Genomic DNA, 18,937 nt, shown 5'->3' with positions numbered 1-18,937 from the left:
TAGCGCTTTTCTACCTTCGGGAACTCGAAACACTTGACATTGCTTAGGTGACGCAGCACAAGTACAAAGTAAAGTTCTCCCATCAAGTCTCTAGCGACTGAAAGACGAGTGGAAAAAGTAGTCACATTTTTTAATTAGAAGTACAGATACTTGTGTAGAAAAAAACAAAACTGACAATGATTTCAAACGGAAGGAGGAATAAAACAATAAATAAAAAAATGAATAAATACTTTTTGAATTCCCCAAGTTTAGGAATTTAAAAAAACGAAATGAAGGTAACAAAAATGACATTGAGAATGTAAAGGCTCGTGTGACCATATTTGGGTGAGGGCATCAGCAAATATCGCAACATGTTTGTAGGAATAAGTAGTTCACATATCACGATTAGGAATCACTCCAAATCCACTAAATAGCAACCTACAGTGGATATTAAAAGTCTACACACCCCTGTTTTTATGATTTTAAAAAAAGACATAATTTAGAATCTTTTTCTCCTATTAATGTGACCTATAACCTTTTAAGTGTTGTGAAAAATTCTTAGAAAGAAAGGTAAAAAGAAACCAATGGGGGGTTGCACAACTGTGCACACCCTCTTATAAACGTAGCCGCAGCTGTTTAGAACAACCAATAACATTCCAACTCATTTAGTGGGGGTCAGCGCAACGTTAAAGTGCTCTCTGGTTCAGGCCAAAGTTCAGCTGGTCTAGTAGGCTTTTCCTGACCCCCTAAGATGTGCAGGTGACAAGTCACATAAAAAGGTGGCAAGAGGTCTGCAATTTTTTATCTTGGGCTCATATATCATTCTACAAAAATGTCGCACTTGAACAGGGGTGTGTCAACTTTTTATAACCGTATTTAACGAGTTCACCATTTCGCTGAGGGTGACGGTCACCTGTGGTCCTTGCAAGTGCGCACGTCCACCACCTGGCGGCAGTCTCTGCAGCGCACGACGCAGCACCAGTGGAATTTGCATTCACATTTGGCACTGCGGCTCACCCGCGCTGTGTCGTAGCCTCGCCCGCAGCACATGACCGAGCAGCCGTCCGCTCCCCGAGACGTCACGTTGCACCGCCGGCCACCCGTACCTACGGAGCCTGCCAGGGAGATGCGTGTCACGGTTGGCATGGAAACGTCTCCTTATGGGTGGGCGGGCAAATTAGTATCAGCGTTGGTGTTTGAATTCGTACCTGTGTCGTGATCATGCACGCAAAAGTCGGGAGATTCGTCCGAGTAGACTAGCTGGTTCTTCCCCGGTGCCGTGCGTCTTCCCGCCGCGCTCAGTGTCGTCAGAGCCGCTCCGTACTGGTTGACGGCCACGTGGACGGCGCGCTCATATTTGCGGCGGAGTTCGTCGCCGGTGCGGCGGAAGTCGGCCATTGCCAGCCAGCAGGTGCGTGCGCTGCACGAGCCGCTCACGCCGTGGCACTTGCACTCCAAGCTTAGGAGACGCTTCACCGCCTAAAGGATGTGCAAAATCGATAAGTTATATGTCACACCGCCTTGTCATATATACCGTATTTTTCGGATTATACGGTGCTCCCGATTATAAGTCCATCCATCCATCCATCCATCATCTACCGCTTATCCGGGGCCGGGTCGCGGGGGCAACAGCTTTAGCAGCCCAGCCCAGACTTCCCTCACCCTAGCTACTTCTTCCAGCTCTCCCCGGGGGATCCCGAGTCGTTCCCAGGCCAGCTGGATGACATAGTCTCTCCAGCGTGTCCTGGGTCTTCCTCGGGGTCTCCTCCCGGTGGGACATGCCCGGAACACCTCACCAGGGAGGCGCTCAGGAGGCATCCGAATCAGATGCCCAAGCCACCTCATCTGGCTCCTCTCAATGTGGAGGAGAAGCGGCTCGACTCTGACTCTAAGTCGCACCAGCCAAAAAATTCATAATTAAGAAGGGGGGAAAAAAAACAAAACAAACATAATTCGCACTGGAGTATAAGTCGCATTTTTGGGGGGAAATTTATTGGATAAAATCCAACACGAAAAACATGCCGGTACATGTCATCTTTAAAGGCAATTGAAAATCAAAATAAAATGGAGAACAACAGGCTGAATAAGTGTACGGTATACTAACGTTACATGACTGACATGCCTGGTCATGTCAGTGACGACGTAACATATTAAGAGTTATTCAGACAACTCTAACATAAAGAACATGCTTACAAGTTTACCAAACTATCAGTTTCACTCCAAATCACGAAATCCTATGAAATCTTGATCCTCTGTGTCACTTTTAAACAACTGCCCCAACTCAGGAGGTAGACGATGCGCCGCTTCCTCTTCTACGTCGCTTACGTCAGACTCATCCTCGATTTATCAACACGGGCCGAGAGCGCCCTCTTGTGGTTTAATGTGAAATGACATAACCATGTGTTAATAATTTCACACATAAATCGCTCCAGAGTATAAATCGCACCCCCGGCCACACTATGGGGGAAAAAAACTGCGACTTATAGTCCGGAAAATACGGTGTATACATATATATTCATCCATCCATTTTCTGAACCACTTTATCCTCACAAGGCTTGCGGAGCGTGCTGGAGCCTGTCCCAGTTGTCTTCGGGCACTCGGCGGGGGACACCCTTGAACCGGTTGCCAGCCAATCGCAGGGGACAAAGTGATAAACAACCATCCGTGCTCACGCTCACACCTCGGGACAATTTAGTGCGTTCAATCAGCCTGCCATGCATGTTTAAAATCCAGATTGAATTTCATTATTTTTTATGACTACCCGACAAGAGGCAGATCCAAATCCTCTCAAAGTTTTCTTGCATCTCTGATTTGGTACAAATGTGTCGACCGGTGTCGTTCCTCATCCACAAGTGAAATTTTTTGCTTCAATCTCCCAAACAAAAGGTGACACCCAAGTACAGAAGAGAACCTTGCGTCCGGCCCTGTTGTTGTGGAGGTTGATGAGGGCGCGCGCATCGGGCTCCTTCCTCTCCTTGGCATCCACGAAGGCGTGTCCGAAGCGGGCGGCGTGCTCCACGTGGTCGCTGCAGCCTCCCCAGTCGAAGGCGCCGGCCCGGTCGCGCCAAGTGCCCGTCTTGCGCGGGTCGCAGGAGCACGAGTCCAGCTCGCCGCGGCTGCACGCCCGCGCCAGCGTGTGCACCACGCCCGCCGACGAGATGGCGTAGATGAAGGCCACCTCGCGGCTGCCTGGAGGGGGAGCGAGCGTCACACCGTCAGCGTCTCCTGCGCTTGAAGTCATTCGTTTCACCGCTTTATTCATCCACTGAAGGTAACCGAGAACAGATTGTGGTTTGAAATACCCACTTGGCATCGTCACCTCACACGCACACTCGCACGCAAAAGGACTCAAGACCCAATCAGGTCCCGTGCCGGCCTCACCGCGGAGCAGCAGTCGTCCAAAGAGGCTGTGGTCCCGCGCCACGATGTTGCAGTTCCAGCGGTGGTTGCGAAACTGGTGCTGGCACTCGGCGATCCAGTCCTGCACGCCGGCGCCGATGGCTTGCATCACTCGAGGATGCTGGCGGCACAGCTGGCGCTGCTCGCTGACGAGACCCGGGATGTTGTCGCACATCACGCGGGAGCCCAGACTGCTCATGTACCTGCGTGGGAAGGAAACGGTCACTCGCTGCACCGGCTCGTCTCAAAAGGTAAACATTTCAAAGATAAATACCTGTAAATACTTTTCAATAACAAGGAAGACCCAAGGTATTGAGTTCCTCTGTCTTTTTTCTGTGTCGTTAGTTTTAAAAATACAACAACAACAAAAATATCCATGTATTTTTCTAAACATTATTTTCAACTTTTATGTTCAAAGACAAATAATATAAAGACCATAAGTGTTCGTTAAATCCTTCATCATACACAAAATATTTATTTATTTATTAGACTATCCAGCATGTCCGCTTCAGAGTGCAGAGGTCGAGAGTTCGAATCCGGCCCCGGCGTTCCTATGTGGAGTTTGCATTTTCTCCGTGTGCCTGCGTGGATTTTCTCCGGGTCATCCGGTTACTTCCCGCATTTAAAAAAAAAACATGCATGGCAGGCTGATTGAACGCTCTAAATTGTCCCAAGGTTCGATTGTGTGCGTAAATGGTTGTTTGTCTGTGTGTGACCTGCAATTGAACGTGTTGTCCCCCTCCTACAGCCCAAAGACGGCTGAGATAGGCTCGGGCTCACCCACCACCCTCGTGATGGTAAAACGGCTCGTATAATGGCTGGATGGACTTCGGATTGATTTATTTTTCCATTATTTTGAATTGGGCGAAGCTCTCAATTTACCGGTCGATCTACGTCCCAACCCTCACCTATGGTCACGAGCTATGGGTCGTGACCGAAAGAACGAGATCCCGGATACAAGCGGCCGAAATGAGTTTTCTCCGCAGGGTGTCCGGGCTCTCCCTTAGAGATAAGGTGAGAAGCTCGGTCATCCGGGAGGGGCTCAGAGTCGAGCCGCTTCTCCTCCACATCGAGAGGAGCCAGATGAGGTGGCTTGGGCATCTGATTGGGATGCCTCCTGAGCGCCTCCCCGGTGAGGTGTTCCGGGCATGTCCCACCGGGAGGAGACCCCGAGGAAGACCCAGGACATGCTGAAGAGACTATGTCACCCAGATGGCCTGGGAACGTCTCGGGATCCCCCGGGGAGAGCTGGAAGAAGTAGCTAGGGAGAGGGAAGTCTGGACTTCCCTGCTAAAGCTGTTGCCCCCGCGACCCGGCCCCGGATAAGCGGTAGATGATGGATGGATATTTTGAATTGGAAAGAACACAAATACATTTGAACTTGAAAGTCATCCAAGTAAGGACTATGTCATACTTTGGTGGTTCCACTGTACTAGTACAATAATAAAAAGAATACACCGGTAATAATAATGATTTTATATACATATATACACCGGTAGCTATTTTGAAGATTATAGAATGAGCTCAAACAAGTGAGAATGGGATTAAATTGTGTACTTAGCCTCCTGTCCATGCAGAAATAAATAATTGAGAGGCTACAGTCAACGTGCGTGATTATTGCGCGAGAGGTGTTGAAACGTTTGCCGTGAAGGGGAAAACGCACCAAGAGGCCGGTTGGGACTTGTAAAGACGTCTTAAGGGCTTTCACAGAAAACGAAAAATGAGCAAGCAAGAACGTACGATAACTTTTTGTCAAGTGCAATTATGAAGAAATATGAGCGGGGAAAAATACAGCGAATGGGGACAAACGCAAGAAGCAGAACCTGGAAAGTCAGGAAAAATGATTGACGAGCGATAAGTGCAAAGGCATCCTGCCAATGCAATGACATGCAAAGCCCAGCCACGATTTTAAGAGCGGCGTTATGAGATCAACTCACCACCAAGACGCGTCGACACTCAGCACGCACACGTACCAACATAGTCCGCACGCCAAGGCGTTCATGTCGGCTGCGTGCGCGCAAGGAGCATGTCCGCCCGCGGGGAGCGCGAGTGGCAAATGAGAGGCGGCGGCGCTGCTGCGGGGCGGGAGACACTGGCGCGTCCTCACGTCCTTCTGCTTGGGTGGCGCGCAAAGGGAAGGCGCCACTCTGGAATGTTTCCAGAGTCACCTTGCACATTAAAAAAAATAAATAGATAAAATTCTGCCAAATATATCCAATTTTGCATTGGGTTAAAAAAGAATAATAAAAATCTGGTTGGCCAAGTCTAGTTTATATAAGTACGGATTCATGTATAGTTGCCATTCAACCGCTTCTACAGTAAATTGATTATTAATATTGATACATGTTGGGGTTTTTTTGTGCTGTAAAATCCAACGGATTATTTAAATTATTATTATTATTTAAAACATTATTTATGTTTTGCTGCCGAGTGCGTTATCAGAGCGGGCGATTCTCCCAAAGCAGCATCTATGAGATTATGTGTCACGTGCACTTCAAAGTGTCATGCGGCATTTCCTCCATCTTTGATCACTGGGAGACTAACGAGGAAATTGGATTTTTCCCATCATTTGCCAGGAGCGAAAGTCACGAATGAGTCCAACCTGTTTGCTGCCCCCCTCCTGCCCCCGAATTAAAAAAACTGCAAAAAAGTCAAATAAGCAGCAAATTTGACCCTTTTTGCCTTTTTTATTGTTGTTTCTTTGGCTGTATGGATTTCAGGAGACAAATATTCTGTTCACTTGACATTTCTTTCTCACTATCTTTTTTCCATGCTCCTAAAAACTAAAACTTGCAAATCTGAACATTTGTTTGCAAAACAATTCTTCCCCTAGGCCACAACATGTTCCAAAAAACTAAAACTTCTTAACTTACAAAAAGTGTTCAACTTCACAAGGCATCTTGGTACCAACGTACAAAAGAAAGAGCCTGACGGCTTAAAATGACATGAAGCCGCTCCTTAACTTGGGCAGATAGCGATAGCTGAACAAGAGAAGGAGGGCAGCCCCCAGGATCCTCGCGGCGACGCTCGCTCGGGGCGATGGTGTCCTATCGCCGCTGGCGGCGGGCGCAGGAAGGCGACAACAGTTTGGGTCCTCGTTCATCTGTGTGTGAGAAACACGTTGGATTTTAGTCCACTTGGGGCTCGACAGGAGAAGATCTGTCAAATCGATAGCTGGACTGACCCCAAACGACTGCTTATATTGAAGTGTATGCCCCGGAACCTTGGGCTAAGACCCCCATCTCTATGCTGCTATGCCCCCCCCCCACCCCCACTTAGCAGGTAAGGATCCACCGGTCATCAGATTCTTGCTTGACAAGGCTGAGCAACCACAGTCCCCCTCCCCGCGATTTGTCTATGTGCTGCTCCTTCAACTCTTTTCACCCCTCAACCTGGACCCATCAGCCCTCAAAACTCCATCACCCCACAACCTGCATCACCCCTCTCACCCCCCACCCCCTAGTGTCTGTGTGCTGACAGGGCTGTGTCACAGTGGTGCTGACTTATTGGCTGTGAGCATTCGCTCCTGTCAGGCTCGACTCTCTGCTCCGAACACACACACACACACACGCACACGCACACTCCGGAGCTTGTCAACATTGAAATACAGTATGGAGAGTTTTGCGGACCTGGCAGAGCAGATTGTGCAGGCAGTTGACTTCCGTCTGCAGGTCTTGGGTCTGCACCATCAATTGGCTGCACACGGCCTGGGCCTCCCTCTTGTGGTCCAGTGTGAAGACCAGCTAGACCCGGACGCACGTTAGCACACAAAAGCAGCACAATTGCCCTAAAACTAAGCAGAGTTACGAGTGGCATTTTCTTCAAGGCTTTATTTGTACAAACACGTTTGAAAGCGGGGTAAATAATCTTTCTGATATGAACTAATTGGAACTCTGCGCCATGTGGGGAAACTCAATATTTACATTTTAAGGGGAAGTCAAGTCTAAAAAAGTTCTTGACAATAGGTTTGTTCTATGTGCCACTTGAATTAAGACCAATCGTGGCTCACCTGTTTATCATGTGATGTTCAGAAGACGAGTGGGGGACAAATTATTGTCAAGGCATTTTTTTTTGTAACAGTACTTGTCTTCCCATTTCACTAATGGACAAATGCCAGGTCGGTCTTTCTCGGTACAGTAATTTGAAATATCACGGTTCATGTTTTGCTATCTGATACCTTTTTTGTGTGTGTAAGTGTGACCAGAGTTGTTACGCCTACTATTATTTATTTATTTTGAACTGTTTTTGAAATATTTGGCCTGGTCTGTTGCTCTTGCTCTCTCCCAATATGTGTTTAAATGTGTATAGTTTTACAAGTGCGTTTAAGGACCCTAAAAAAATATGACTGTGCCATAAATGCTTCCCTAGGCTGCATTTAAATTGAGCGTATCTCACTCACGGATTCATTTTTTTTTATTACAGGGGCGGCTCTAACGTAATCCCTGCAACGAAGGGGGAATTACTGTTTTGTGACCTGGATCGCCATGTTTTTGTGAAACCGATTCAATGACGCATGCGCGCCGAATGAAGTGGCCCAGCATGCAGTGTACCTTGGAGGCCTGCAGGGGGAGACGGCGGACGATCTCTTGAATAGTTTCCGTCAACCCGCAGCATTGCTGCTTCACCTTGAGCAGGAAGGTAAGCAGCTCCTCACTCCTAAAGAACATTAAAAAAATAAAAATAATAAATTATGCATTATCGTTAAATTTTCCTTTGATGGATGAAAATGAGTTTTGGGATCGAAAAATGTCGAGCACGTCAGCAAACAGGTTGCGGGCCGTTCTCCCACCCAGCGAACACGCTCCTCAGACGATAAGTGATTCGTATTCATCCAGCGGCATAACTCGACAGCGCGGATTATTGATCGTTGTTATTTCAGCGCCACATCTGCCTCGGAGGAGGCGCACTCTGTCAGAGTGAGCAGTGTAAACAGTGTCAGGCGGCGGAGCCTCCCTTCTCGCTGCTCCTAGTTTGTCTAGCGCGGCGATGACAGCGCGCCCGCACAAAAATATCTGATGTTATGTTTCGGCTTTGTTGTTTTACGCTGGGGGAAAAAAACGTGTGAGCCTGACTGTCAATCTTTCTTCGTCTTAAATTTTTTTTTTTATCGCATTGAAATCGGATGGTCCCCATTTTAGATGTTTTACAAGTCTGATTTCTCTTCCTTAAAATGTCATTTGAAAATATATTTTTTTAGTCTGTATGAGGGCTGCCCAAGTCCGGTCCTCGATGGCCACTATCCTGCATGTTTCCTCCAACACAAAGGATTCAAGTGATCAGGTCATCAGCAAGCTCCCCAGAAGCCTGATGACGATCCTAACTAAAATTGTTAAAAATAAAAATAAAAAACAACATAAAAGTCTTTTAGATATTCTAAAATATTTTCAAAACTTTTTTAAAGTATTTTCCTAAATTTTACCCACAATTGATGTATTTTTAAAAACGATTCCACGTTTAATCAACTTTAGTTTTCCCCCCTAATTTTAAACGTTATATTTTTCTTTTCACACATTCTCTTTTTAGTTTTTTAACACCTTTAAGGATAATGACTGAATCAAATTTTACAATTTGTAAGAATTTTTTTTTAGTTTGTTACATAAGTAGCAGCATTGTGCATTTTCAGACCTTTAAATAGATACTTCATCTTTGAAATTCCAATTTCAGACTTCAGATCCATGAACACCTTGTGAATTGTGTTGAGTCAGTCTTCATTTGTTTGCTTGTTGTCTTTCTTTGCTTTTCTGAGTATTCCGTCCGCATTGACTGCTCTTAAAATGCAATTGGATGGCATGCAACAAAGGTGATCCTGTCAAGCCTCCTTCAATTGATGAAAAGTTCCCCGGTGACTAAATTCCCATTTCATATTAGACGCGCCGTCGTCGTTTGCCGTTATCTGTGTTCCCAAAGCCGTCAACGTGCTTTCGGCTCACTGAATCCGAGTGCGTTTGCTCGGTTGTTAAGTGGCGGGGTGGCCTTGTCCTGGTCAAGCCTTGCGCCATCCTTCTGCCTCCTGACGTCTGTCCGCTGAGCCTTCGCGGAGCGATGGGGTGCGCCGAGACGACTCTGCCGCAAGCCCTTGTCGCCTCTCGCCTTACAAATCATTACAGCTCCACTTTAAACCATTACTGAAGGTTGAGATGAGCGCAGATGAGAATGAGAGATGCTCACAGGTGTGATGGACAACTTCCAGTGGGGGAGGAACGTCGCAGTCTCAAGGGCAGAAGACTGGCTCGATGCTAGAAATATATACAGTGTCCGCCCGGGATAGGGATGGAGCACTGCAGCCAAAAATGACATTTGGGGGCTAATTAACACCCCTCAAAAAAAAAATCTAATTGCCTATCGGTAACTTAAGATGGTGGCAAAGTAGTATTTTAGATAGAGACAGACGGGACGATGGCCTTTGAAAATGAATTCTGCCCCCTTCACTTCACCAAGCGCCACAAAAGTTTTTCAGTGAAAAATTGAGTTGTTGGTTGTTGTTTTTTTTAACACGAGCAAATGAATGAATTTGCAAGTAGTGAATCAATCTGGCGTGAGGTGTTTGCTGATGAAGGCATGATACAAACCCGCTGTCAGTCACTCCGAGTTGCTCGATTGTGTCCAAGTCCAATCTGTCCAAGTGCATCTGCTGCACAGTGCTCAGAACCTTCTGCCGGTCCGCAGCTTCGGTGATTCCAACCTTTCAGCATAAATACAGTATCGTATCATAAAATTAACCTTCTTTTATCTTATTTGCATCGCTTCAGGCATACATGCACGAGACTTTCACAAACCTATCAAAGCTCACTTTTAGTGAGCGGTCTCAGTTTCTCATAGTTTGACCCTCTCGTCTCCCAGCCTTCACAGGCTCTAATAATTCCTTTTAAAACACTTTAAAAAAAATAGTTCTTAAGTTTTATTAAAGCAGGTCGCGACGACAACACACTTTCGGTATAAGGTACCGGAAGTCAAAATAAAAATCACGGGTCATGCTTGTTTGACGTGCGGCTTTGTCCCTTTCGGTGTTGCAGACGCTTGTTCTACTTTCCATCGACGCAGCGTTTTAAATTCCCCAAAAGGCGCTCAAACATCAGGTGAGGCTCCCTGGCGCGGATCACATGTCGTACGTGCGCATGTGCGACATCACCCGCCCTCATCCTCATGCGCACCGACAGTGGTTGCGGTCACCCCGTACCTTCGCCAGGTCCTCCTCCTCCATAGTCAGCAGCTTGCCCCAGGTGATGTCCTTCTCCTGCAAAAAGCACACGGGCACGACTTGAGCGGCTCGAGCAGATGCGCCCGCATGGCCGACGCCAGCATCTGTCAAACTGAGCCCTGAACCTCCGTGTTCGTTTCATCAACCTTGCTAGGAGAAATATGTAAACTGCACAGCTCATTACATGAAAATGGCATAGCTCCTCATGTCTGCTACTGTAACATCTCACCTGTGGAGCTAAAAAAAAAAAAGACGGCGTGCGATCATTAATCAATAGGGTGACATCAGGGAGATGTGGGAAGGCCACGCAGGCGTGAATATTTTCGCACAGGCATTTGGTTCAGGTAATCTAGGTGAACATTTATTTTTGGGATGGGGAGGGGGCTCACAAACTTTTTTTTTGCCACCATCATACATGTTGGAATGATAACAAACGCGCTAAACACGTAAAAATGATTTTAAACATGATGTGTGTCATAAAGATTTCACCCCTTTCACGCGCCCTGTAACCTGATGACATGATAAGCTGCCCGTTGTCGTCACCGCTGTCCCTTAAAGGGTTCAACAATGTACAAGTAGATCTTAAATCAAGCACGGTGCAAATGCGGAGCTGATGTTACACAGCGTATGTCGGAATGATTTTTTTTTTTTAATTACTGCACGTGTGTAATAATTTCAAAGCATGTCCAAGTACCTTTTGTAATGATTTTGAAGTAGTTCACAGAGTAACGGCTTTAAAAATAAAGTTTCCATGGTTGACTGATTTTGAACATAAAGCCCGTGTTGGAATGATTTTAAACATATGCGTGTTAGAATTATTATGATCTAAAAAATAAAAAAAGAAGAAAAGAATGGAAACAATAGCTCAAACACCATTTTTGGGAGGATGTAAATGCTTGATTATAAACCCAATGTGCATCAAAGGGATGATTTTTTTTTTTTTACCCCAATGCTAGGAAGGAAATGGACAAATAACATTGCCTTGACGTACATGCATGACGTCAATGATGTAGTCCAGATCCAAGCCGCAAAGCAGGAGCTCCAGGGCATCCAACTTGGGTACACTTGTGCTGGGGGGGGGGGGGGGGGGGGGGTGGGGGGGGGGGGGGAAGAGACATTGTGAAATGCACGGATTCATTTCATTTTGAACAGGCCAAAACATTGATCCCTGCAGTTGTTCAAACAATTCAGCAGAGGGCAGCAGACGCAAAGTTTTACAAGTTACCTCAGGGGTAACCATCCATCCATCTTCCGAGCCGCTTGATCCTCACGAGGGTCGCGGTGGGTGCTGGAGCCTATCCCAGCTGTCTTCGGGCAGTAGGCGGGGGACACCCTGAATCGGTTGCCAGCCAATCGCAGGGCACACAGAGACGAACAACCATCCGCGCTCACACTCACACCTAGGGACAATTTAGAGTGTTCAATCAGCCTGCCACGCATATTTTTGGAATGTGGGAGGAAACCGGAGCACCCGGAGAAAACCCACGCAGGCCCGGGTAGAACATGCAAACTCCACACAGGGAGGCCGGAGCTGGAATCGAACCCGGTACCTCTGCACTGTGAAGCCGACGTGCTAACCACTGGACTACCGGGCCGCCACCTCTGGGGTAACGTTCAAGACATTTCTTCACCTTTTCCAGCTATCTGTATATTTTCATGTCACAGTTGTGTTCCACATCTTTTACCTTCCTTGAAGATCCGTGGAGTTAGAAGGGAGCACAGGATCACTGTTCAATGTGGAGGACAGGATTCTGGAAATCTGCACAGTAAAAAGAACCCACAATGTGCACGTACAGACAGCTGGGTTTTTAAATGCTTTACAGCGATATGCAAAGTATTGACTGGATAGATGCATACATAGATGTAGAACAGCGCTGACATTTTTGAAAGTGCATATATGTTGAATTTTCTGTTGCATATATGGAATTTTGAATTTTTTCCCATTTTCGATGTGTTTTTATAGTCCTTGCGCGTGTGAAAGGAGAGCGGATGCTCTTTTCGGCCATTTATTGAATGCAGAACAGAAGGTAGTGAGGGAAGCTAGCTAGTGGTGGTATTAGTCATATCCGCTTTATGTACAGTCAAAGTTGAAGGTACCTGTGCGTGCTGGAGAAGCAGAGCCAGCTGGGCGGGGCTCTTTCCCGCCTTGGTGGCGATGCTGCTGTCGGCTCCCAGCTGGAGGAGCTTCTTCACGGCCTTCTCTCGGCCGTGGTGAACGGCCAGCGACAGGGCCTGAAATAATGCCCCTCGGTTATTTATGCGCGCGCGCACGAAGAGGTGTCGCCGCAACAACGTCACATACGGTGTATCCGTTGGCGTCCTGCATATCGAGGTCGGCTCCGTAGGACGCCAGCAGGTTCACGACTGTGCAGTAATTGTCTCTGGCGGCCAACATCAGGCATGTCACTTGAGACCTTAAAAAAAAAAGTAAAAAATTAGAGACTGAGGTTTGATGCTCCCATATGACTTTTTTTTTAAACTTGCAACACCTTCACAATCCCAAACAAAGTCGGCGCGCTGCCTATCCCCCACCAACACACCCATCAAAAATAAGGCGCGTTTTGATCGCAAGGTGGCAAGTGGCCGCCATCTGTAGAGTTTTGTTCGAAACATGAAATGAAAACTTCAAAGCCCACTAAAATCTTCCAGAACAAATTCTAGAAAAAAAAAACAGCCGATGACCAAAGCACATGACCAGAAGCTGCTTTCTCATGAATAATATTTATACAATATTCTATTTAAATGGAGTTTGTAGCATAATTGACGCCCGGGAAAAATCTGTGTAACTTTGATGCATCAACATGGAGAACCCCTCAGTATTTCGGCCTCTCAGGTTGCGGAGGAAACAAAAGGGTTCGGACACAGGTGAAGAAATAATGACATGATATTGTTTTACTCTTATTTGACTGCATTTTTGGACCGATTTTCTATTGGCGGCATCACACAATGTTCCTCCCCCCTGACACGTAATACCTAATTTCTCCAGAACCCAATCATCAGAGTTTCTAAATTCTTGTTTCGTTGTACTTGCGACTGTCAGACAATTTGACTGACTGTCATTTCTGGGAACCGTTGTCACGTTGCTACTTTTCTGGCACATCATCAAAATGGGTCATCTGGATCCGTTCACAATGATGAAAACTCATTGTTTCACAATCTTTACTTTTGTTATCCTGCCAAGTCAGACTGACAATGTCAGTCATCACAAACCTTTTAATTTTGGCACATCGAGAGGCCCCTGGGCGACAATGAGGATCAAGTCAAGACAATTCCCTATTCAATAACTGTGATTGGCCTTGGTGCGGGCGGAGAGAAACACTGTACATCAATCACTTTTTTTTTTTTTAACCTGTCGCACGTCCGAGGCGAGCTTACTGTTGACTTGCGGCGGTGATATAGTGAGCAGTCTGGGAAAGAATCGGCGCTGGTCAAACAGCGTGACGACAAACAGTCGTATTAATCACCGCCAAGTGGACAAAAGTAAATGTTTTATGTCAATCCACGCGCATTCCACGCCACTTCACCACGGTACACTTCCTCTTTGAGTAGTGGGAACGGGACGAGCGGCATCGTTCATTTCTACTGTCGGCGTGACAACCCTGGCAAGGTCTTTCTCATGCCGCTTCTGTGTGAGCGTTCCAATCACCGGGACCGTACATCACTCTTATCTGCGCAGCTGTCCAACCATAAAAAAAAAAGTCAGATGAGATTTAAGGTCTAAATCGCGATTCGCAGCGTAGACGTCACCAAAAATAAATAATAATAAAATTTTAAAATTATAACAATTTTTTTTTTAATATCATTGTGAAATGAGACCGCTGGGTTCGGTTGTGTATTCGGCATTGCCAGGAAAAGGCGTGTGTGTTTTCAAACCAGCAATATCCTCAATCAGAGGAAAATAGCAGTCTCGGACCCTGGAGGGGGGGCTCCATTGGGGCCGCCGCGCATGTTCACATGTGCGTGGCAGCTCAAAGCCACGTCCGCTAGACGGTTGAGTAAGTATGAGCGCATGTGAACAATTGGGAATCCACATCGTGTTTGTTGAGAGTGCGTTTGTTTACACTGAAGGGGAGGCAAAGGCAGCTGGTGCTCATTTTTGGTTTGACGCTCCGACGTAAGCGCGGAGGGCGGGAGGCCGTTTGATGGCATCCGACCACATCAACGTACGCTCTTCTTTGTACCGTGGGGGGGGGGGGGTTTGTCGGCACTCAAATATTTGCTTTCAGACGGAACTGATCACTTCGCTGGCACTGGTAGAGCAACAGTGTTGTTAGCTTGTAAGCTAAACAGGAGATGCGTGGTCACTTTGACACGATTTCCACGGACACTGTTTGATTTACACACGGCGTAATCTTAAATATCAAACTCGTTTAACAGAAAAACAAGTTGTTGTTTTTTTCATATTGGCGTTAGATGACTGCACACGGCGTCTGATGATCCCCATCTGCTTCCGACGGACAACTACACAGCTGTTGGACTTGAGCTCGCATGAATAATAAAACCACCACACAAACACAGACGTTAACACTCTGCAGACAACCAGTAGGAGGAATTCGACTTCCTCGTAGACGTCCGACTCACCTGTCCGCCAGGTTGGGATCGGCGTTCCTGGATAGCAGAAGCTCCACACAGCGAGCGATTTTGTCCTCCTTTGCCGATGCCGTGCAGCTGGCCATCAGCACCGTCCAGCCATCTACAAAAAGAAAAATCACATTTGCTCACATCCAAATTAACGACGACGACCTACCTCGATGAACATTGACACCTGACACCTTGCAGGTCGACACATTTTAGCCTATCCGTCTAATATACATGCTTCAGTAGTGAGCCCCAGCTCTGAGGTCAATTCCAATTGCTATCAAATAGCAATCAGATAAACTCACTTGGGTAGTCGGGAGAGTTCTCATTTTTGAAGAACCCCTTAAAGGAGCCCAAAATGACCATAAAATGGCCGCTTCAAAACAAAATCACAGACTTCCGATCTTATTTCAGATTGGATTTCACTAGATGAGCATCTTTTTACACTAAACGACACCTGGAGTTGTTCATACGTTGATAAGAGCGAGCCAAGAGCCCCAGCACTGAGGTCAATTCCAATTTTGTCCTGGCAATGTGGTTGTAGGGTGTGTGTGTGTGTGTGTGTGTGTGTGTGTGTGTGTGTGTGTGTGTGTGTGTGTGTGTGTGTGTTTGGGCTTCTCCATCCGCATGTGTATTACTGTGTCTTTGTTGTTTATATATTCTTTGCGTGGGCGCACACCAGACGAGCCCAGCTTGTGTGTGCATAAATAAATGCTGATCCAGAGATTTTGCTGAGCGGGAATGGCAGCAGTATGGCGACCGGGATATGTAGTTCATGCGTTCATTCGTGGACTTCCTTGAAAGGAAAAATAAATAAGCCCACTGGGCCATTTAATTGTTTACTTCACCTTCCCCCCCAACGCCAACGTTGTGATATTCTCCTGGACTCAATTGAACTTTTGATGGAATTCCAGTACAAGCTCGAGAATGTAACTGGGTCTCATGATAGTAGCATGGTTAGCATTTTGGCTAACAGAAGCATAGCGTAGTTTTATTGCTTACCTAGCAACACACAAAAAAGGTGTGCCAGTTTATTTTTTAAAGTTTGGTTTGGAAAATAAAGGAATAAAAGGGCTGTGCGGACAAAAGTGTAGCTCAATCCATTTTGCTTTGTTTTGGAAATGATACAGCAAAATGGGCCTTCCATAGTTTGAAACATTTCCGTCTGACCCCACCGCGGATCAACACGCTTTCACAACACTATTGCTTTTATTTTGAAATCTACCACTGAGCTGCTCCCTGATTTTGCTCTCATTACCTCTGACTTAAATGGACCAACTTTTTACGACCAAAGGACTTTGATTTAGATCTCGTGTGATCGGCGTGTTGAATCTGCTTGTGATGTTTGACGTGAAGGAGCACTGAGTAAAGATGTAGGCCTGTCCGACATAGAAGAGTTGTTCCGGTGTGCTTTTTTTTTTTTTTTCCAGCAGGCAGACCTTGACACATCACATGCATTGGATGATGAGGTGGTGCCTGAGCGAAAAACAACTCGCAAGGATCAGAGGTGTGGTGTTTCTGCAACATTTCCTCTTTGGCGTCATCGCTGTTAAGTAATGTCAGATGAACGATGTTGATGGAGCGACTTGACTGCGCTGCTTTGTTGTTCTTGTCGTAAACTAAAAGAAGGCATCGCATCTTGTGCTCAAGTAGAGGTCAGAAAATAAATGAAAGCAACATTTGATTATTTATTATTATGGACTGTAAAGACACACTGCTTGCTTTGTTTCTTAGTGGAAGTGAAAATATTCTACATGATCCAGAAGTAATTGTTCACATGGGGTACCTTTTTTGAAGTTGGCATTGGCTCCTCGGTCCAGAAGCACTTTGGCAACATCGTGGTCCGCCAGACTGACAGCACACATCAGTGGGGTGTGGTCAAAGGTCAGACTGATGTCCACATTCATCCCTGTGCATTACATCAATACATTTCTATACATACATTTTACTGTACACAAACACATTTAATTGGTGTTTTGGGAATGAAAAGGTTCTTACCATCATCCAGCAGCTGTTCAATGGCAGCAACGTTGCCTTCTCTGATGGCTGTTTTTAGCAAATAGACATTACCGCCATTGTCAGCCACGGCGTTATCGGCTTTCTGTCACAATAACAGTTTCACCAGTTATATACAGCACACAGGAAATTTAAATGTCAGCCGGTCATTTTGAGGTCCCATTCTACCTGTCTTTAATCACGTCCTGGTGTCACTCCACAATCCCGGGGACAGTGAACGGCAAAATGTCAATAAGCGCTTAACTAATTTCAACTGTCTCAAACTGTCTACCAGCAGAGGTTGGGTGGTGTACTGAGTATAAAACGTTACAGAATGCGCATGTTTAAAATCGTTTTTTTTTTTTTTTTACAAATCAGCTTTCTAGCAGGTAAAATGATCCAAACCATAATTTGTTTTAGTTAGCCATGTCTTACATGTGAATTTGTGCATTCCTGATTTCTATTTTTGTCTGAAATTCAAGCTGATTAAAATAAACAATTTAAAAAAGTTAGACAAAAAATAAATTTACACAATACTTGTTATTATTTGGAGACTCGAGTCATTTTCGAAACTGAGGCAACAGTACTTTTACTTGAGTACAATTATTGTATACTCAGCCCCCCTTAGACGACAGCTATAAAATAGTTTATGATATTCGAATAGTTTCATTCATTCAGTTGTTAGACACTCCACGAAGTCCTTTATTTTGTTTTGAATAACGTGAAAGCATTTCACTCAATTAATTTTCTGCAAAACCGAACGAGCATCGCCAGCTGTCGAGCTGCGCTAGCCAGGCAGCAACAAGTTCTTCGTATTGCTAATGGCGGCAAACTAGCTACTTCCGGTAGCGACAGCTAACGCTGCTAAGCCAGCCAGACTTGCATTTCTCCTGTTCGCAAGTCGAACTTACCTGAATATTGAAAGACTTTTTGTCAGGGGGGCGATCTATGAACCATTCGCCGCTGCTGGTGTCGCTCTCGTATCCAGCTGGGAAGGAGAGATGTTTCGAGTCGTCCATGTTGACTCTCTGCAATGCTGACCAAGCCGCAAGTTAGAGTGGCAATTCATAGGGTAGGTGGCGCCAACAGCGTACAGGTACTACTTCGACTCCTTTTTACACATTTTTTAAATGTATTTACGTTTTCCATGTATATTAATATTTACAACGTTAATATAAATTTATTGACAGTGGTATTTACTTCATTGAGTGTTTCTTACTGAGAATCAAAAGTTCTCATACTCTTCAAATAGAAATACAGACCGCCCTAAGACTGATAAGTAGTACAAACCTAGGTAAAACTAAAAATGTACTGACTATTCGCACAAAAGTAAATATTGACCCAATGGGTAAAATGTACAGAAAGTAGCCATACAAACATTAAAAAGTACAATTTCCATTATTTGTCCCTTTTTGAGAGGCATTCACACACAATGAGAACTGTACAATACACTCACTCTAGTACAGTACAATCCTGTTTGAGCACAAAATGTCCAGTAGTGGTCACTGTTTCCTCCACTACGAACTTTAAAGCAAAGGACAAGCCCCGCCGGCAGCATGCTACTCAAACCAAATTTCTTCCAACTTGCTGTTTGTAGCCATTGTTCGATATGATTTTAAACGGCCACAACTCCGTGTCACAAATAAACAGCGATGCATGTCAGCGTGAGTTCCCCACTGCTTTGCAAAATAATTTAACGAAAACAACCTGAACACACCTAAAGCACTGATAAGACGACTTCATTGCACCGTCCCCACTTTATCGGTGTTCCCCTGTGGAATGCTTTTT

General features: G+C 45.7%; 2 protein-coding genes across 3 annotated transcripts; both read right to left on the bottom strand.

The window, feature by feature from the left end:
• Positions 1-69: 69 nt before the first annotated feature.
• wnt2 (wingless-type MMTV integration site family member 2) lies at positions 70-5,559 on the bottom strand. Of its 2 annotated transcripts, XM_052061246.1 has the most exons (5): positions 5,316-5,555; positions 3,361-3,581; positions 2,891-3,168; positions 1,188-1,458; positions 70-1,094 (listed from the first exon to the last, which is right to left on the bottom strand). In XM_052061246.1, the coding sequence occupies exons 1-5, from the start codon at positions 5,378-5,380 to the stop codon at positions 889-891; spliced, it is 1,041 nt and encodes a 346-aa protein (XP_051917206.1). In that variant the 5' UTR covers positions 5,381-5,555; the 3' UTR covers positions 70-888. The 2 variants fall into 2 exon arrangements, with proteins under 2 accessions (XP_051917206.1, XP_051917205.1); XM_052061245.1 differs by having other exon boundaries at positions 2,891-3,581; positions 5,316-5,559.
• A 495-nt stretch (positions 5,560-6,054) lies between these two features.
• On the bottom strand, positions 6,055-18,235 carry asz1 (ankyrin repeat, SAM and basic leucine zipper domain containing 1). Its single transcript, XM_052060380.1, has 14 exons — positions 18,061-18,235; positions 17,153-17,255; positions 16,941-17,063; positions 15,158-15,269; positions 12,879-12,990; positions 12,674-12,808; positions 12,262-12,335; positions 12,166-12,178; positions 11,568-11,801; positions 10,556-10,612; positions 9,948-10,060; positions 7,929-8,034; positions 7,008-7,121; positions 6,055-6,481 (listed from the first exon to the last, which is right to left on the bottom strand). The coding sequence occupies exons 1-14, from the start codon at positions 18,166-18,168 to the stop codon at positions 6,314-6,316; spliced, it is 1,572 nt and encodes a 523-aa protein (XP_051916340.1). The 5' UTR covers positions 18,169-18,235; the 3' UTR covers positions 6,055-6,313.
• Positions 18,236-18,937: the final 702 nt, after the last annotated feature.

This window comes from Hippocampus zosterae, chromosome 3, assembly GCF_025434085.1.
Source record: "Hippocampus zosterae strain Florida chromosome 3, ASM2543408v3, whole genome shotgun sequence".
Taxonomy (NCBI): Eukaryota; Metazoa; Chordata; class Actinopteri; order Syngnathiformes; family Syngnathidae; genus Hippocampus; species Hippocampus zosterae.
Note: the sequence above shows the minus strand (reverse complement) of the source record. Positions and strands in the feature narration are given on the sequence as shown.